This window comes from Pollachius pollachius, assembly GCF_949987615.1.
Source record: "Pollachius pollachius genome assembly, chromosome: 2".
NCBI lineage: Eukaryota > Metazoa > Chordata > Actinopteri > Gadiformes > Gadidae > Pollachius > Pollachius pollachius.
Window position 1 is genome coordinate 40,631,804 of NC_136935.1, and position 18,630 is coordinate 40,650,433.

The window sequence follows — 18,630 nt, forward strand, 5'->3', positions numbered from 1 at the left end:
ACATGCACCTGTAGAAGTATTAAGATCAATAAATAATAATGGGTATTAATTGCAGAGTAGCCTAATGTATTCCCCTGACAAAGGAGGGGCACTTTAGCTGATACCGTATCTCTTGTTAGTCGTCAGGTATCAGACACAGTGACGACTCCTCTGGCATAAGCATGCTCTCTCTCTCTTTACTTTAGACAAATTCACTTCAATGTCTCGGGTGTCTTTACCGTTACCTGCTAAGTAGGCGAGGGGAAAATTGCTTGATAATTGCATTAGAAATTCTGCAATAATAATGCATAATCGATTCAGATATGATAGACGTTGAGTGACTTTATTTATGCAAAAAGTGTGTGTTGATGGCTGGCTCATCCCAGGAAACACAGAGCATATGGTGAGCTTCCATGTATTTCCAAGGTATCTGTCTGTCACTTGTTTGCTTGTTTGTTCAGCTATCAACTCAAAACTTGCTACACTTGTTAAGGAAGATGTCCTCTTTGTGCATGACACGTTTCCAATTCCTGGCACCTTCTGAAGAGGCTTTGTTATTCATAAAATTATGTTTTCTTACGATATTTAGATTTTGGCATTATTGAAATTTTTTAGTACCATGAAAAATCCTTTCTTAATTGTAATTAATTTACATCCATAGATTGTGTTTATTAAATGGTGTATAATAATTTGCACCTGTGGGTTTTTAGAAGAACACTTTGGAACTTACAAATCTAAACAAAACAAAAAACATAGCTAATTAAAGTTTTCGGTGAAAGCCAGTATTGCTGTAATTTCAAAGTAACCTATTTAAGTTAAAGTAATGTTTTAGTTTTGGCAGGATTTTGAATTGCTTTTTATCAAGTGTTGTCAACCTCATAACCACAGTATCCTATTTACGCTGTATTATCTAATAATGTCAAATCATAGAAATGGTCCAACAAATCCATGTTTGATTAAGTTCTTGTTAAACTACCCTAAAAGCTAGATGGTTATTGACTTAAAAAAAAAATGTATCTTTAAATTATGCCTACCTTTAATAATTTGAGGTTGCTGATTAAAGAAGGCGATGAAGTTGATATTGTCTTGTTCCACATCGACAATACATTTGAATACTTTCCTGCAAAAATGAAGTCATGGCTGCACAATAAGAAGCCCCTTAAAAGTTAATTAACATTGCCATCTCGTGGTGAATGGGAATTATTATGGTCAACTCGAATTCTGACCAGTCTATTTGGTCTATGGTCGAATCCAGAGCCGAAACTACAGTCAAGGCGGAAAGGAATGGCACCCGTTGATTGGCTGTTATCCACCTATCACCACGGATGTAGGTGGGACTCTTGTAGAACAGGAAGTGTGCAAATCGGTCTTAAACTTCATCTTCGCTGCTGTTGTTATGTATAGTTAGCAAATCGATACGTATCTGGACACTTATATACATTTTCAACAACAATAGCTTCTACATTTTCTCAAATTTGGGTGGAGCGTTTTGATAACTGCCATGGGGTGGTCATTATCACGGTTTGTTTACAAGATGAATCAGCTGACGAGCTCACCCCTGCAAACTAGCTACCTCAAACCTCTAGTCATGTGAAACATAACTCAATTAACTGTAACCCTGCAGTTTGCCATTCCTGTAAACGAAACGTGAAGTCAGGGAAGAGCGTCGAAGAGAGCGAGAGAGAGAGACCGCCAGCATATTGTCTTGTTAGCTTAATGTTTAGAAAAGGCACGTTCCTAAAGACAAACCATGATGGCCAATAAGTGGTGAAGTAATATTTCTAACCTTACAAGGCAGATATCTTTCTTCATAAAGATGCCTTGCTCCTGTGGAAACTGGAGAAGATGGATCCGACCCTTGGTCGTGTTGTTGTATATATTGTTGTTGTTAGTCGTCCTACCACTATGCATCTGGGAACTACAGAAGTCTACGGTTAGTAGCCACTAATTTTCAGTATCAAAATGAGTGTCGGTCATTTCGTTTCACATGTTAAAACCATGCTTCTGCTTACCAGAATGTAGCCTTACTGTACTCCCAGGGTTTGCTATGACGTTATCATGTTATCTTTTTATGCCTTGTAATGTCTTCCAGGTCGGGATTCATAACAAAGCATGGTTCATTGCCGGAATATTTGTCTTCATGACTATACCAATATCCTTATGGGGCATCCTGCAGCATTTAGTACACTACACTCAGCCTGAACTGCAGAAACCCATTATAAGGTAGGAGTGGCTTCTTGGCAGACATTGCGCCGTTTTTGATCAGTTATCAATTCAAAAACTGTTTGTTTTCAATTGCTTATTGTAGAATACTGTGGATGGTCCCGATCTACAGCTTGGACAGTGTAAGTTACCTACCACACCAAATTCTCTCTCTCTCTCTCTCTCTCTCTCTCCCTCTCTCTCTCAAATCTCTCTCTCTCTCTCTCTCTCTCAAATCTCTCTCTCTCTCTCTCTCTCAAATCTCTCTCTCTCTCTCTCTCTCTCTTAATTCTCTCTCAATTCTCTCTGTCTCGTTTAATTCTCTCTCTCTTGTTTAATTCAACAGTGGATTGCCTTGAAGTACCCTAGTATAGCGATATATGTGGACACGTGCAGAGAGTGCTACGAGGCCTTTGTAATCTACAACTTCATGATCTTCCTGCTCAACTACCTGGGCAACCAGTATCCCAACTTAGTCCTGATGCTGGAGGTCCAGGAACAGCAGAGGCACCTGCCCCCTCTCTGCTGCTGCCCCCCCTGGCCAATGGGAGAGTGAGTTGGCCTTTTTTTGTTTTGCCGTGTTTTATTTTCGGTGAATGAATGATCTGATGCCAGTACATAGCAGTGATGAGACGACCACATTTACCTTGAGAGGCAGCTGGATTCAAGAGAGCATGTTCAAGCGAGAATCTGTCTTACTAGGCTTAATGTAACGCGATTGTGGATGAAACGGACCATGTTTTCTGAATAAAACCTGATAGATAGTTACAGATGGTTCATCAAATCATCACAACTTTTATTTGACAGTTCCTGCCCTTTTCCAAAACCAACTTTCAAGATGGTTCTGTGTGACAAACCATCTGGGGCATCAGGTTAGGAAGAAATGGCCCTACACATGAAAAGTTTGAAGGGTTGGTAGTGGTACCCTGATGTCCACAGTTTAAGTCGACTTGTGGGAAACCCCGGCATAACCTGCTGCTTTAATGGCAGGTCACTGGATTTCCTGTAAGTCCCTTTGGATAAGGGAAAACAGACAAAGTACAGAGGTTTCGTTCACATATATTCCAATTTCTTTGATATGTATGTGATGAATTATTAAAGATAACACATTCATATTTGCTTTGCCTATTCAGCTGTGTTTAGAGAAAGCATCAGCTGCATTCCCCATTTTGAAATGGCTCTGGGTCAGGCAACTTCAGATACTGCGTGGCACGACTGCCTTTAGCTGATTAGCATGAGATGGGTTCACAAGAGGAACACTGTCGTTTTACATCAGAGAGGAAATGCATGATCCACAAATGTTTGCATTGCAGGGTGTTGCTCCTTCGATGCAAGCTGGGGGTGTTGCAGTACACCGTGGTTAGACCGGTCACAACAGTAATCGCTCTGTAAGTGTCAATATCTCCTTACTTTTGTGTCAGCTGAGGACCTCTCTCTGTGAAATCAATGTTGCACTGGCACTGCATCAGCTCCTGCTCAGATCCATAACTGCTGTTGTGGTGTGTCTCCTCCCTGACCTTCAAGGATATGCGAACTGTGTGGGGTGTATGACGAAGGCAATTTCAGCTCCACCAACGCATGGACCTACCTTGTCATCTTCAACAATATGTCCCAGCTGGTAATAAGGCTGGCGCACTTTGTAACGTGATGGTCTGGTATTGTCCTGACCTAAACTAAGGCACCAGTGGAACCTCAACATCAAACTATTTCTCTCACTATCCCAATTCTAGTTCGCCATGTACTGTCTGGTGTTGTTCTATAAGGCCTTGAGGGAGGAACTCAGCCCCATCAAACCAGTTGGGAAGTTCTTGTGTGTCAAAATGGTGGTGTTTGTCTCCTTCTGGTAAGTGTGTTTATATATGAAAGATGTGACCTTTTCAACGGTTTGTGTTTTTTGTGCCTTATCAGCATTTGCATGGTGGTCACATGACAGCATATTCTTAGATATGTGTGTGTATGTGTGCGACAGAGAGCTATGTTTCGCAGTTTGCCCGATTGTTTCTGTAGTCTGTTGATTTCCTACTCATTGTGGGCTCCTTGTGAACTTTTTGTTTCAGGCAAGCTGCGTTTATTGCTCTCCTAGTCAAAGTAGGTGTGATCTCAGAGAGAGAAACTTGGGAATGGAAAAGCGTGGAGGCTGTGGCCACTGGCTTACAGGTACTATGAACTTTTAATCATATCGAAAAGCTTTTCTCCAACCATGGGTTTAGGACTGGCAACGGGCCGAAGCTAATCATCAAATCATCACCCACAATCACTGATGTATAACTGGATAGGATGGTTCCATAAATATACTCCGGCTTATCTATGTAGCTCAATCTGCCCCAAAGACTGAGGGAAAGCTTGAGAAAGGCTGTTGGTCAGTGAATTTATCTCCATGTCATTTAGGAGCAGGTAAGGGTTAGGCTTCTTCCTTAGGGACTACTACTGAAGAGGTATGGAATCCTAGTGACTTCATTATTCTGCCCCCCATCACTTATTAAAAGCATCAAATTAGATATATTATCATGTGTAACTTTATCGATTTTGATGTCCTTTGTACTCATATTTTCAATTTGCATTTGCGATTTACATGCCCAACCATATTTCCCCTTCAGGATTTCATCATCTGCGTGGAGATGTTCCTAGCAGCCATTGCCCATCATTTCAGCTTCACGTATAAGCCCTTCATCCAGGATGGGGACGAAGGGTCCTGCTTCGACTCCTTCCTGGCCATGTGGGACATCTCCGACGTCCGGGCCGACATCTCAGAACAAGTGCGCAATGTTGGTGAGTGTCTCCGCTGCGGATGCATTTGGGCAGTGCCTGAAGGGGCTGGGTTTGATCCCCAATGTCCGCCGACTAACTGTAGGCATCCTTGAGCAAGATGCGCTCACAAAGCACATAATTAATCAAGGAGCAGGTTAGGCGAACAACCCTGAACTCCTCCTTGATTAATTCATTGTTTAAGTCGATATGAAGTGTCTGCTTGATAATTAAACAGCAGAAGATACGCTTTCCATTGATCAATCCATGGGTGTATTCCGTTATTCTTATACCCACAGGGAGAACCGTGATGGGCCGTCCCAGGAGGAACTACTTTGGCGAGGGGCCGATGGACGGCGAGCGCTCCGGCCTGCTCTCGGGCGACTCCCCGGACGGCGGTAACTTTGAGTCTGTGTCCAATCCGGTGTCGCCCAAGGGCCGGTACCAGGGCTTGGGCAAAACCATGACCCCTCACTCTCGGTCGGCCCCGGCCGGGTTCAACGCGGCCCCATGGGAGGAGGACGGGTATGACGAGGCGAGGCGGAGCGACCAGCCGGCCGAGGTCGGGGAAGAAGTACCCACGGGTTCGGCAGAGCCCACTGTGGCGGATCTGGTTGTTATCACGTAGCCAAATGTCGGGGCTGTAGCGTCGCTCAACTCTTTATCGGGATGCGATTTAAAAAGGTGTTGGACAGCGTCCCAGCCCTTTCGTTTTATTTTTTGATTGACTTATTTCCTCTATAACCAGACCAAAAGTACCAACTGTTTTAAGTTACTTGCCCACAAGGTCAGGCAGCAACTTCGGGAATTATCTTCCAATGGCCCTAAAATAAGCTATAATTACTATGTAAGAATTTCGGTATTTCTCCAGAAGGTTATTCTATTAAAACACCCTAAATATTATACTTCGGTACATGAACATGCATACGGATCTAAATAGGTAGATTCAGTCTTTAGATTCGACCCAAGGGGTTTAAAGACCTTTTTTAGCCAAACCCTCTGCTTTTTTTTAATGGACAACCCATGCTGACTATATATCTTTTCTGTCGTAGTCGGCCGACACAGCAGTTTATTCCTTGGGAACAAAACACCATTGTTTCCCCCGCACAAAAGGTCCTGGTCGAATCATTTTCTCATATAAACTTATTTGACGATGTATTAGAAGCACATTTTTACAAGCTTTAGGCATTACCAAAAGTGTAAAGCTTTTGAAATATATGTTGCCAATAAATGTTTGATTTGGAATGGGCTATCGTTAGCACAGGACATCATGAGCATTTATGAAGGCTATAAGGGTTACTGTTGGTTAATGCGAGAAGGGGGTATCGAGGAAATGTGTACGTTTGTTTTTGGTTTGTACCCAAACAGTAGCACATTTTCTATCGATTTTGAGCTCTTGCTCTCCATGCACTCGTTTTAACATGCATAGCTCCGAATCGGCTATAGAATGTAACTACTCTGCACTCATGCCTTACTGCTAATCTCTGTGCTATGGAACTACTCGGATCACAATGTCATTGTAAATACTACTGTATTATAATCACCTTACAACAGGAACTATTGTCAAGTAGCTTATTCCATCCTTGGTACCATCTACGCTGGACTTAAGAATGCATTAATTTTATTTCATAGTTGCATTAAAATCTTCTGGTACTTGTGTTTAACTGATTTGTGCTGGGCAATGAAATCAGTAAATGCACATTCTCCCATTATTTTTCTTAATCAAATGTTTAAAGTAAGCGGAACGCAGCACAATCAGCTGTAGGTCAAGTTGATGTGTCGCATTGCCTTATCTGATCTATTGAATTGTTTTGTTCAAAGTTGGATTAAATGTCTGACATTGTTTTAAAGTTCACCAGTAGTGTTTTTGTAGTGGCATTATTGAAATTGTCAAACATTTATGCTCAGTGTCTTTAATATGTTTAAAGTCAACTGAAAAAAATCAACTGGCACAAACATTTACACATGGGTCAGTTGTGAGGTAAGAGGTCACTGCTAGAGTTGCATTAGGCTTGGCACTGGGCAAATACCCTCATAGGAAAAAACAAAACTAACAATGACATGCTTTTTCTATTACAAATAGAAATACATTCCACTTTTGGTGAGATGTTCAAAATGGAGGACGTCATTAATTGATCCCTCATCTTGACATGATGTATAATTTTGTAAGGACTATTCATTAGGAATGTCGTAAAAGGGTTGTTGAGTACAGAAGAAAAGGATCCTGTAGTTTTACACAAGCTCGGACACTTGTGGATAACATTGAGGCTGGAATTAAATAACCTAACAGAAGTATCTAGTAGGGCAGAAAATACCTTGGAAAAACTATTCACTTTGATAAAAAAAAGAATTAACCTTCAAAGAAACAATACTGACAAACTAGCCGACACAACGGAGCGCGGGCCTTAAACGGCTTTGGTCGGAGCTCCTAGCTGGTGGTCACGGCGACAGCGGGGACCCCCCCGCGGAGGCATCCTCGCTGTCTATCCGCGCTGACATTGAGATGCTGCTCTTGCGGAGCTGCACGGCCAGGCACACCCAGTCCCCGGCGCGGACCTCCAGGGAGGGCTGCAGCACCACGGCCGCCTGCTTCCAGTGGGAGTCCCGGCTGAGCGTGCTGACGCTCACTTCCGGGTCCAGCTGGATCTGGTACCAGAAGGGCACCGCCGTCACCCGGCCCGACGACGTGGCCCGCACCTGGGGAGACGGGACGGCCGACAGGAGCAGCGCTTGAGAAGGAGGCGGCACACTTCCCTCAGTGACGTAGCACTGATAACATTGCAATGTGCTGCTCTCAAAAATCAATGGGCAAATCAAAAAGGATCAATTCAATCTGCACGACGTAATAATATTATAATGTGCAATAAATACATTTTCAGAAAGTGATGCTTTACAATATAATTAAAAGCAGTGTGCGAACTATACCGCGGCTTTCAGGGGTGCTCACTTATATGGGGGGGGGGGGGGGGGGGGGGATGTGTCAAAACACATCCATTATTACAAGCCTGTATGCCTACCTGCCTTATGTCAGCACATATAAGCACATATCACAGCTAGCATCTGCCGAAGAACTCGCCTCTTGCTGCTTCTCAGACTTATTCGTCTTCAATTTCTTTATAAATCCGAAATTTGTAAGTAGGTTTCCATGTTTTCTTTTTGACATGACTGCAAAACTGAAATACGAAATTGCATTTTGCCAATATTTTAGAGACCCACCCAAAATTTCACTAATCATGTTTTCAGGGGAGCTCATGTCTCATTAAGGGGGACTGAGACCCCCCTGGCTCCCCCGTAGTTAGCACCCTGATTAAAAGCATGCTAATTAAAATAGCAATTTCATATGAGGACCCCCCCCAGTAAGTTGGAACAACACAAAGGCAATATGGCAGCAGGCTCTAGCGTACCTTGACCTCTCTGTTTGTGTAGTTGGCGCTGGCTTTCATGAGATCCAGGACAAACAGCTCCACAGACTCACTGAGATGCCTGCAGTCTAGGGTGGAGAAGTCTAGAAACACATGGACTGGTACCTGAAGAGAAACAAAAGCAGACATTGTTAGGAAACATTGTGGAATTCACATCTGTTGAACAAGGAAAACGGCATTGAGATTAAAACTTAAAATATACATTTAGTAGATTTGGAGGACAGTCCAATCCAAATGATTACTATATCTTTATTTCATTCATTATGTTTTTGTTTGACATTACAAACATCACATATACCCTAGAGTTTCCAGATTTAATATTAGTTGATGAATATATGTTGAAAGTAAAATGTGGATAACAACCCACTCTCACTGCTTATACAACAATGGGGGGCTTAGAAAGCTACAGGCAGCGCAGTGAACATCCCATCGCCACTGTTAGCAGCAGAGAGAACAAAGACTGTCACCTCCTCCTTGTCACGGTTGTGAGGATCTCTGAGTGGCCCTGTTTGATGTGCTTGAGTTAATGTGTGCTGATAGATTCAGGTAGACGAGTTTTAAAGCCTGGGCCGCGTGTGACAACTAGGGCTTCAAAGAAGACATCTGGTGAAGTAGACTCAGACTGTTCCATGAGTTACATCCAGGAAATTAAGCCTAAATCTGACACTGATGGAAAATGGCAGACATTAATTTAGTTTGTAGCCTAAATTGATAAACCTAAATTGTACTACTGTGGTAATATATATATATATATATATATATATATAAAATGTATTAATGATATTACAATTTCAAAATAATCAGATCCAAATCTTTGATCACAGTAAAAAATATATATATTTTAAGTTTTTAAATTATACTACACTCCCATGGACAAACAACACGAGTCTCCCAGGGCTCGGATGTACGTGAATGATGCAAGTGTACAAACACTAGATCTGAGGAAAGCAACAGTGCGGAGGATAACATCAGGAACATGAGACGGAATACCAGACCAAAAGGGGGCCGTACCAGACGAGCTTGATGGAGATTTTTCGCAACTCTCCATCAACTCGTCTTTTTCAATGGTGGTACCGAAAAGAACGAGTTCTGCAAAAGATTACCACACTTTCACTGAGGTTTGAAAGACTATATGCCGATGACCACAGTTATAGATTCCATGATGATTCATTTTTTATAGGCCTCCATGACATTAGACATACATTTACATGGCCTTAAATGATGAGGCTTATGGCGGTTGACAGGGAGTTGAGGGGAAATGAGTAGTGGCTTTAACACAGATAGAAGTTGAGCCGTTGGTTTGGGTGTGTGTGGTGATCCTCACAGTGAACTGGTTGATGAAGGGGGCGATGTTGAAGCCTAGCGTGGGCTCCTGTCCCTGGACGGCGCTCTCCAGCAACAGCGTGTCCGACTCCACCAGCATACCGTACAGCACTATCCTCTCAGGGAACACACGGCCCCCCTCCTCCAGCAGACAGCTGGGGGAGAGCACACAAAGCACAAGGTTGCTCCGAATATGCTCCGACCACCGTCTAACTCAAATATGAGTTAGCGTCTCATATGACGCTTTTAACATGAACCAAGCAATCCTTAGCGGTGCTGTCTGCAGCCTCATTGGCTTCCAAGAAGAATTTCTTTCAAAAAAAAAAATCTTTTTTTTTTGGTTTAATGTTTAAAAAAATGTATACAGCGTTTTACAAGAACACTGTTAACAGAGAATCTACAATGGTACTTTAAAAAGGGTTCTTTACATCATCCCAGACGGGACATCCAGGGCCGCACTTGCTCACCTGGCCAGTGAAGCCTTCTCCATCAGCCTCTGGCGTATGAGGCCGCACGTCTCCACGCAGTCCAGGACAATGGCGCTCCACAGCTTCTCCCGGGAGGGCCTCTTCAGCACCGCCTGGTCCTCCTCGTTCGCCTGGTTCAGCCAGAACTCCAGCCTCCGCTCGTGGACGCCGTTGGCCCCCGCCAGCCTCCGCAGGACGTCCTGGTGCTGGCTCTTCTCCACCGAGCTGTAGGCCTTGACGTGGCTGTGGCGCGCCGCCATCAGGGGCAGCAGCGAGAAGCCCTCCGACACGTCCAGGAAGTAGAGGAGGTCGTCGTTGGGGTCCTTGGCGGCGGTGGTGGCGGCGCTCGGGGAGGGGGTTGTTGTGCCGGTGGTGGTGGTGGTGGTGGTGGGGTTCGCAGGGCCGACGGAGCTGCTGTTCTCCTTGGCGAGCGCCAGGCCAGTCAACAGTGTGTCCAGCGCCTGGTTGAAGCTCTGGTGGTAGTGTCTGTTGTTGAGCAGGGCTATCTCGGAGCACTCCAGCACGCACACCTCCCGGGGCGGGCTCTGGTGGGTCTGGAGGCCGGCGAGAGCGCTGCAGAGTTCCGACTCCGGGGTCGGGGCCGGCGTCGGGGCGGCAGCGGGGGTCGGAGCGGCAGTCGCCGTTGGGTTTGGGTTGGTGCTGTAGTGCGGATCGAGGCGGATCTCGTGGCCGTCTCTCACCACGGCAATGCTGCAGAGCCTCAGGAAGGCGTCTCGACAGGAGACGTCTACCACCAGCTGGTCTCCGGGTCTCAGGGCAACGCCTGTCGATCACAACACACAGGCTGTCGCTTGGAGTTCAGGAATAAAATATAAAAGACACTTTAGTACAACAGAACATGAGATCATTTATAGACCGTTGAGGTAGTCATTATTGACAAACTTGTGTGTATAAATAATTGTTTGATACTGAAACGTGATTGTAAAAAATAATGACGTGCATGATCATTTCACATACAGGATAGTGTGGCAAAATACCTAGACCTACCTCCAATTCACTTTCAATATATTGCAGGTCATTTTGGATAGAAGCTCAACAGTAAATAGCAGAGAAAGAAGAGGGATGCGCACCTAAAAGAGATTTAGCAGGACTGGAACTAGAGGGGGTGTGTGAGGATGAGGAGGAGCGAGGGGGGGGGGGGGGGGGGGGGGGGGGGGGGGGGTAGGATTCCTCGAGGAATAACATCTGTTCACGTCTTGATGCCGACGTGTCTCTTGTCAGGGGGTGTTCAGGGAAAATGCATATTTATTGCCTATAAGAATTTCATGAACACTAAAGAGTGTCACAGGCTATCGCGGCGCACACGTCGGCCCAGGAAACGGATGTCGCTGATCGGCGGGAAAAGGGGGTGGGGGCTCCCCAGATGCTGCCCCGGCCAATTAGTGGCGCCGTGACATGCGGCGACGCACCGCGAAGACGGAGCGCCCCCACTGGGAGCGGCGGGGCCTGCTCCTCCGTAAACACCGCAGGCTTTGGAACGCCGCGGCACCACCCGGTGAGATGACCCGATTGCTAAATCACATGTCTCTCTCTGCCAGGTTTACCGCCGCTGAAGCCCACCCAAACACCAGGACCAGGATTATGTTGGGAATGGGTGTAATGCAAATATAGTTTGTAGTTCATAATACAACATAATAATAAAATCATGATTTTCTTTTTTTTTTTTTAAATTATGTGGATTTTTTTGGGGGGTAAATTATTAATTTTTAGTTTAACGTATTTCCCTAATTTCCAGTCTGGGATTAATTCACATTAGTTTTACATGTTTATATTTATTTTTATATATATTATATTTATGTTTAGTGTTCATGAGGTGAAATATCTGAATTGCCACAATATGATGGCGTGAATGACTTATGACCAAGACAAGATACCAACAACAATATCTCTACAAAAACAAACATGTCCATCAGTAATTAATAGAACAGGTAATTCTTTCTGTTTCAATAGCGTGACAAAGATGCCGTATGGCTGACAACGAAGGCATTTCAGAACATATACTGCCATCACCTGACAGATTTTGGAAATACATAAAACTTTCAATAGAAGATAAAATATGAACATTAAAATAGAGTAGAATGGTCTTCTTAAAGCAAGACATCAATATAGTCACTGAAAAAATATATAATTAAAAGATAAATAATAATAAATGAACAGCAAATTACAACCAAGGAAATGGTGAGGCAACACTTTACAGAATGTGTACCATGCGTTTTGCGTCTGTAGATGTGTACAAATGTTCAGGACAGGCTAGTGGTTGTTTCATTCCAAGCTGAAAGGCAACAGCCTTCTTACAGGCACCCTTGAACAAGTGGACCTACCCCTCCCTGCTATCAAATTACATGTATCTGGATTCCTGCTCCTTAATGACCTGTATCTGGATTACTGCTAGTTAATGACCTGTATAAGTCATCAGTGAGTGTGCCTTACTGTTAGGGTTCTGGATGGGGTAGATGGCCTGCTCCCAGCAGGTGTCCTCCTTGGGCCCAGTGGAGAGGCTGCTCTCCTGGTCAAGGTGGAGCTGGAACCACACGGCGAGTGCGTCCAGGTTCCCCTCCTTGGTGACGGGCAGGTGCAGCCGCTGCGTCTCTCTGGAGCTCAGCCCCTCCAGCTCCTGGTGGGTGTATGAGGGCTAGTATTAGAGATACAAGGCCCGGCTATGTATTGCGCTGTATGTGCAGGTGTTTCATTCTCCCAAGCAACACCCAGGCCTCTGCGGATTTATATATGTATGCAATAAAAGGTGCTTGGAACCAAATAGTAAACTGTGGTTGTTCTTTATTTAGTGAGTCTGGGTGGTTAATCCACTTGACCTGATCCTGGCCTGTATTTTTTTAATCTTGTAGTTAAATAAAGTGAGAACATGAGAATATTGTATTGTATTGAATCATAAAACGGCCGTGATTTGTAATAAGGGATTAAGGAAACAAGTCGAAATTTCTCAGACAACAATGCTACAACAAGTTCTCTCTCAAACAATAAATTTATTGCATATGTATACATTAGCTGATTAATTTAAAGTATAGGACTTGCCGTTGCTTGTCATTTCATAATATAATAATATATATATATTTTTTTAATCTTTAAATGTCTTTACATTTAAAAAAGTCTGGGGAGGTGGGGGCTGGCATTGACAACTCTCAATACTGGCAATTTGTACTGCAGCACCCATTCAAAACACTTGATGTCAATGTTAAATATTGTTCCCAAACAACTATCGTCCGATCTCCAACCTTCCTTTCTTAAGTAAAATCCTGGAAAGAGCAGTGGCTTCCCAGCTCCAACATCACATGTCCAACCATGAGCTCTTTGAACCCCTCCAATCAGGCTTCAGAATTCGACACAGTACTGAGACCGCCCTCACTAAAATCACCAACGACCTTCTCACTGCCGCCGACAATGGCCTCATCTCCATTCTCATCCTCCTCGATCTCTCTGCAGCCTTTGACACAGTGTCCCATCCTCCTTACCCGTCTCACTGAGCTCATCGGCCTCAGCTCTCTCCTGGCTTCAGTCCTACCTTTCCAACCACAAACAATATGACACCCTGAAAGATGCCAAATCCACCCTGGCTCCGGTCAATCATGGTGTACCGCAGGGATCTGTGCTCGGCCCTCTCCTCTTCACCCTATACATGCCCCCCCTTGGCCAAATTATTCGTCACCACGGTCTCAGTTACCACTGTTATGCTGATGACACTCAACTATACATCAGCACCAAACCCTCCACTCAGCTCCCGCCTGGTCTACTCATCAACTGTCTGCATGAACTAAAAACCTGGCTGACCTCCAACCTCCTCAAACTGAACAGCAATAAAACTGAACTCATGGTGGTGGCCCCCAAGTCACTGCTCAGGAAGGTTGGTGATCTACTCCTGGAAGTGGATGGCTGCTCCATCACCCCATCACCCGTAGTCCGCAACCTGGGTGTCATCCTGGACCCCACCCTATCATTCCAGTCCTACATTAAGAACATCACAAGATCTGCATTCTACCACCTGAAGAACATCGCACGACTCTGACCCTCACTCTCAGACTCTGTTACTGAAACCCTGATCCACTGCTTCATTTCTACCCGCCTGGGCTACTGCAATGCCATACTCACCGGTCTCCCCTCTAAAACCCTGGCCAGACTGCAATATGTGCAGAACTGCCAGGGTCTTAACTGGCAATAAGCCCTGGCAGCACATCACCCCCACCCTGATGCAGCTCCACTGGTTACCAGTCAAGCTCTGCATTGAATTCAAAATTCTATTAGTCACATACAAGTCCCTTCATGGTCTGGCCCCTCGTTACCTCTCTGACCTCCTCCACCCCTACACACCCCCCTGCGGTCCCTCAGGTCCTCTGACAAGGACCCGCTGGCAATTCCCCGTACGACACCCTAACCTTTGGGGATAGGGCCTTTTGCGTGTCCGCCCCCACTCTGTGGAACAAGCTCCCCCTCAACATCCGCTGTGCCCATTCCGTGGACTTTCAAAAAGTACACGAAAGCACACATTTTCTCTTGAGGCCTATGGCCTCTAACTCACGACCCCACCCAGCGCCTTGCGCATTTTGCACTCTCACTCACTTACACAAACACCCTCACCTCCCACTCTTGTGAAGCGACCTTGAGTATCCTGAAAGGCGCTATATAGAATCAATTTTTATTATTTATTCCTTTAAGGAGCAGGAAGGATCTTGCTCAAGGATGCCTTCAAGGATGGCGCAATTTGGCATTGATCCTGGCACCTTTCACCTAAGTCACTAACCATGGGCTGTAGCCCACCTTGACGTTGTTGAAGTCTATGTCCAGGGCCCTGAAGGGCTCGGTGAGGGCTGTGTATCCTCCGGGGATCCTGCTCAGCCTCTCGGTGGTGTAGGGCTCCATGGAGTCGTCTGCGTCCGCAGTGCAGCTCACTGGGCTGTGGAGCTGGCCCACCGCCTCCAGGGACAGACCCCCGACCTCAGACACACACAGCCTGGTGAGAACATTAAACAGATTTAATATCCAGGTAAGATGCCGTGCTGCTTCAAAAGGAACGGACTGTTTTCGTCAATGGAGGGCGTCTGATATGGGGAAAGGGATGGATTGGATGGGTTGATGTATCAAATATCATGAAAGGCTTTTCTATAATAACTAAGTTGGGAAAATAATTGAACTGACAAAATGACCTTGAGTTGACGAGGATTATCAAGAAGGCAGTACTTTTACTACTGGTCAAATTGTACTATTTTATAGACTATTAAACTATTGATCTTCGACGATTTTTGCAGACACTTTTATCCAAAGCAACTCAAGAGTGATTTTTCCTTTTTTGATGCGTAATTAAAGAAGAGGTAGGATTAGACATCTTGCTCAAGGAAGCCTAAAGGTAGACCATGGACAGTGGTCTAGAAATCCAGAAATGTTAAATGACAACAACCTGACCATTACTTGTTGTTTCTTTACGGATTATGCATTAGAGTGTTGTTGAGAAGACATACACATGAAGTAGGCCTTTATAAAAAAATAACTGAATCAGGAGGGATCATGTGACCTACCTATGGTGCCGGCGGATCTCTACACTCTCGACCGCCATGCCAAACACGGTGGCTCCGGCCGGAATGACCCGGCCTGTCTTCGAAGGTTCCAGGGACATGATGTCATCGGTTATCTGCTTTTTATTGCGAAAAATATATAGATGCACATTTCTTATCACTTCCTCTATATTATTCTATCTGGCCTATTATTCATATTTGTTTGTGGTTGATGACTCATAAGAAATGTTTTCGGCCACACAGTTCCGTTCATGGTTACATGTTGAAATGTCAAATCACCTGTGGTGGCAGAAGCAGGTGGTGCCAGGCGTGGATGAGACTCTCTATGATGCCTTCTCCAAATAACCCTGCATCCACTGTCTCCGTCACAACTAAGGAAACCCTGCCAGCAGGGCAGAAACCATATCATATTAGTAATATATATATATCAAAAGGAGCATTAGGGATTATTTGGTTGACATTTTATTCAGGACAAATATTTATATATTTTTCCCAGGGCTGATTGACAACATAGAACTAAACTAAATGCTTTGAAGACCTTCCATGTGCTACTGAATAAGACAAGGTGATTACCCCCCTTTTCAAAAGCACACACCTTAAAGGAACAAAGTACAAAAATATATCAATACATATAATTGAATACATATACATACATTGAATACGCTGTTGGTACCTGTGTGGGATGTCTTTAGGCACCTCCATGTCCATAGATTTCTTATGAAGGATGTTGATTCCTCCTTTCATCCCATTCGCCGTCACCACCTCACAGGCCAGTTCATACATGGTCTTGGACAGTTCACAGGCAAACACCTCTGCAGCTCCCGCCTTCTTTGCACACATGCTGAATGTAATGTAAACAGAAAATTGGAGTGAAAGGGGAGAACAGGGCAAAGGTCATGGGCATTCCCAAATGTGTATGTAGTATGACATGATTATGATGTGCAACACAAATCTTAATTTAGAAGGGGTTAGAGCTAGCAAGGATGCATACAGGTAGACTGCAAACACTGGGTTTAAATCCAGGACCCTTCAGCTGAACACCTTAACCACCTTCCGTATCTACCAATAACAGGCAAATACATGTACAGCATGACATAACCACATCTCAACTGCAATAACTACACTGTACTTCAAGCTATCACACAGACATCAGATGACTATTTACAAAGTAGAGGACACACCAATGGAAACATCAACAAAACAACAGACCACTGTCATAGACAAACCAGGCGACAAACAAGTTATTATGAAGATGTCTCACCCCAGGATCCCAGTGCCAGTACCTATGTCTAGTACAGTGTTACAGCCCCTCTCGACCGCCTTCTGAATGGCTTGCTGATACTTCTGGTTCCTTCCGTGGTCGTTGAGCATCAGGAAGTGCCAGCGCTCGACCAGCCAGTTAGCCACGCGGTAGAAGTTCTCCCTCGCTTCGGGATAGTCCGGCTTCAGCTTGAGGGCCTTGTGGAAATGACCGGCAGCCTCATCCCGGAAACCCATTCTAAACACAAAAAGGGGATAGCTTTTTATTAAAAAAAACAACAACCGATGATCAAACAAAAATAGAATGTTAATACAAAAACCACCTCGACTACAAAGAGTACTGACACTAATTTGATAAACATAGGAATCGTGCAATCTACTAAACATTTGTATCATTGAGTCGTTCGACCTTACTTTTATCCAAAGTGATTTCACAGAATTGTTATGTTCTTGCTCAAGGATGCCTGCAGGTAGACTGTGGCCACTGCGGGAGCAACCCCAAAACCTTTGGCTGTGAGTCAGACACCCACGTTGATCACTACTATAGTGCAAAGATTTTAGATACATCTTTGAATTTATAAATGTACTGCATGGATGTAAAATATGAACATACCTGAAGAGGTGCTCACCCATGCTGTTCAAGATAACCTCATCGGCAGGAAAGAGCTCCAGAGCTTGTTCGAAACAGTTAAAGAGATCCTGAACGCGCCCCACAGAGTCCAGCTCGTCGGCCCATTTGAACAGAGTGAATCTGAACGACTCCTGTGAGATCATGGCATGGTTCTCGAGTTAGAGATATGATATAGATATAGATATCGATATTATATTATGGGGCACAGAAAGCTTACAACTTGATATCATTACAACATTTGAAGGACAATACCACGTACGAAAAGTTTATGACAGATAAAAGGTAGTGGAGTGTGCTTTTGAATTTACCCTTGCAAAGTCCTTAAGCATAGGGGCAAGGTTGAGGACCAGGAGGTAGTGGACAAAAGCAGTCCCATAGTCTTGGTTAAACAAGCACTGCTGGGCACTCTCTAGGGACCGAGAAACCAGCTCGTTTCTGGCGGGATCCTCTCTTGGTTGCCGTCGGGTCCTCCTACCCCGCTTTGGTCTAGTGCTGGCATTGGGCATTCCTGAAATTTGCGTTGACATCTCAACATTAACGACATGAAAGATCGCACAAGACAGTGCAACATATTGAAAATAACATGCATTTATTCATTGATATATCCCAATCAATATAACCATATCACTCTCACAATATAGATGTGTCAATGCAATGGTCAACACATGTGGTGCGTGCAGACACTACATTGTACCGGTTTATTTCCTTACCGTGTGTTAGTTAGACCATCAACGGGAAACTAAAAAATACAAGACCGAATGAGCTTTTCGAACAGCGATAAATGGAAGGTTTTCAGTTGTTTAGATAAGTAGCGCCTTCCAATTGTCAAGCCTAAAGTATTATCATCAAACCACATTAGCATCGTTGTTAGCTATAGCTAGCTGTCTTGAACATTTTCTACAAACATTGCGAGCGAGGAGGGGAAATCATGTAGATGTTGAGGTTAAATCCACGCTAAACGTGAGGCTTGAAGAGTAGACATTTGTTGATTAAAAAACAATTGTAGATCTGCTTATGCCCTGATGAAAATACAAGTGTCCACACACTAAGCAGCCCTG

General features: G+C 44.4%; 2 protein-coding genes across 3 annotated transcripts; one reads left to right on the plus strand and one right to left on the minus strand.

Annotated features, from left to right (window-relative positions):
• Positions 1 to 1,334: 1,334 nt before the first annotated feature.
• On the plus strand, positions 1,335 to 6,779 carry tmem184c (transmembrane protein 184C). The gene is made up of 10 exons (XM_079731059.1): positions 1,335 to 1,912; positions 2,072 to 2,202; positions 2,288 to 2,324; positions 2,528 to 2,733; positions 3,495 to 3,569; positions 3,706 to 3,799; positions 3,912 to 4,024; positions 4,239 to 4,338; positions 4,779 to 4,950; positions 5,226 to 6,779. Exons 1-10 carry the CDS (start codon positions 1,796 to 1,798, stop codon positions 5,552 to 5,554), a joined length of 1,374 nt encoding a protein of 457 aa, XP_079587185.1. The 5' UTR covers positions 1,335 to 1,795; the 3' UTR covers positions 5,555 to 6,779.
• Positions 6,780 to 6,888: 109 nt separating this feature from the next.
• Positions 6,889 to 18,599, minus strand: prmt9 (protein arginine methyltransferase 9). Of its 2 annotated transcripts, none has more exons than XM_079730808.1 (13): positions 18,283 to 18,599; positions 17,881 to 18,080; positions 17,555 to 17,703; positions 16,943 to 17,179; positions 16,355 to 16,522; positions 15,961 to 16,063; positions 15,685 to 15,797; positions 14,930 to 15,122; positions 12,590 to 12,773; positions 10,139 to 10,922; positions 9,673 to 9,826; positions 8,331 to 8,453; positions 6,889 to 7,623 (listed from the first exon to the last, which is right to left on the minus strand). In XM_079730808.1, exons 2-13 carry the CDS (start codon positions 18,076 to 18,078, stop codon positions 7,366 to 7,368), a joined length of 2,664 nt encoding a protein of 887 aa, XP_079586934.1. In that variant the 5' UTR covers positions 18,079 to 18,080; positions 18,283 to 18,599; the 3' UTR covers positions 6,889 to 7,365. The 2 variants fall into 2 exon arrangements, with proteins under 2 accessions (XP_079586934.1, XP_079586933.1); XM_079730807.1 differs by having other exon boundaries at positions 15,685 to 15,800.
• Positions 18,600 to 18,630: the final 31 nt, after the last annotated feature.

Coding starts and splice junctions, on each gene's coding strand:
- prmt9 (XM_079730807.1), bottom strand. CDS start 18,078: ATGCCCAATGCCAGCACTAGACCAAAGCGGGGTAGGAGGACCCGACGG. Junction 16,523..16,942: donor ACTGGCACTGGGATCCTGGG/GTGAGACATCTT, acceptor CATTACATTCAG/CATGTGTGCAAAGAAGGCGG. Junction 16,064..16,354: donor CCTAAAGACATCCCACACAG/GTACCAACAGCG, acceptor CCCTGCTGGCAG/GGTTTCCTTAGTTGTGACGG.
- tmem184c (XM_079731059.1), top strand. CDS start 1,796: ATGCCTTGCTCCTGTGGAAACTGGAGAAGATGGATCCGACCCTTGGTC. Junction 3,570..3,705: donor GTCACAACAGTAATCGCTCT/GTAAGTGTCAAT, acceptor CTGACCTTCAAG/GATATGCGAACTGTGTGGGG. Junction 3,800..3,911: donor TCAACAATATGTCCCAGCTG/GTAATAAGGCTG, acceptor TCCCAATTCTAG/TTCGCCATGTACTGTCTGGT.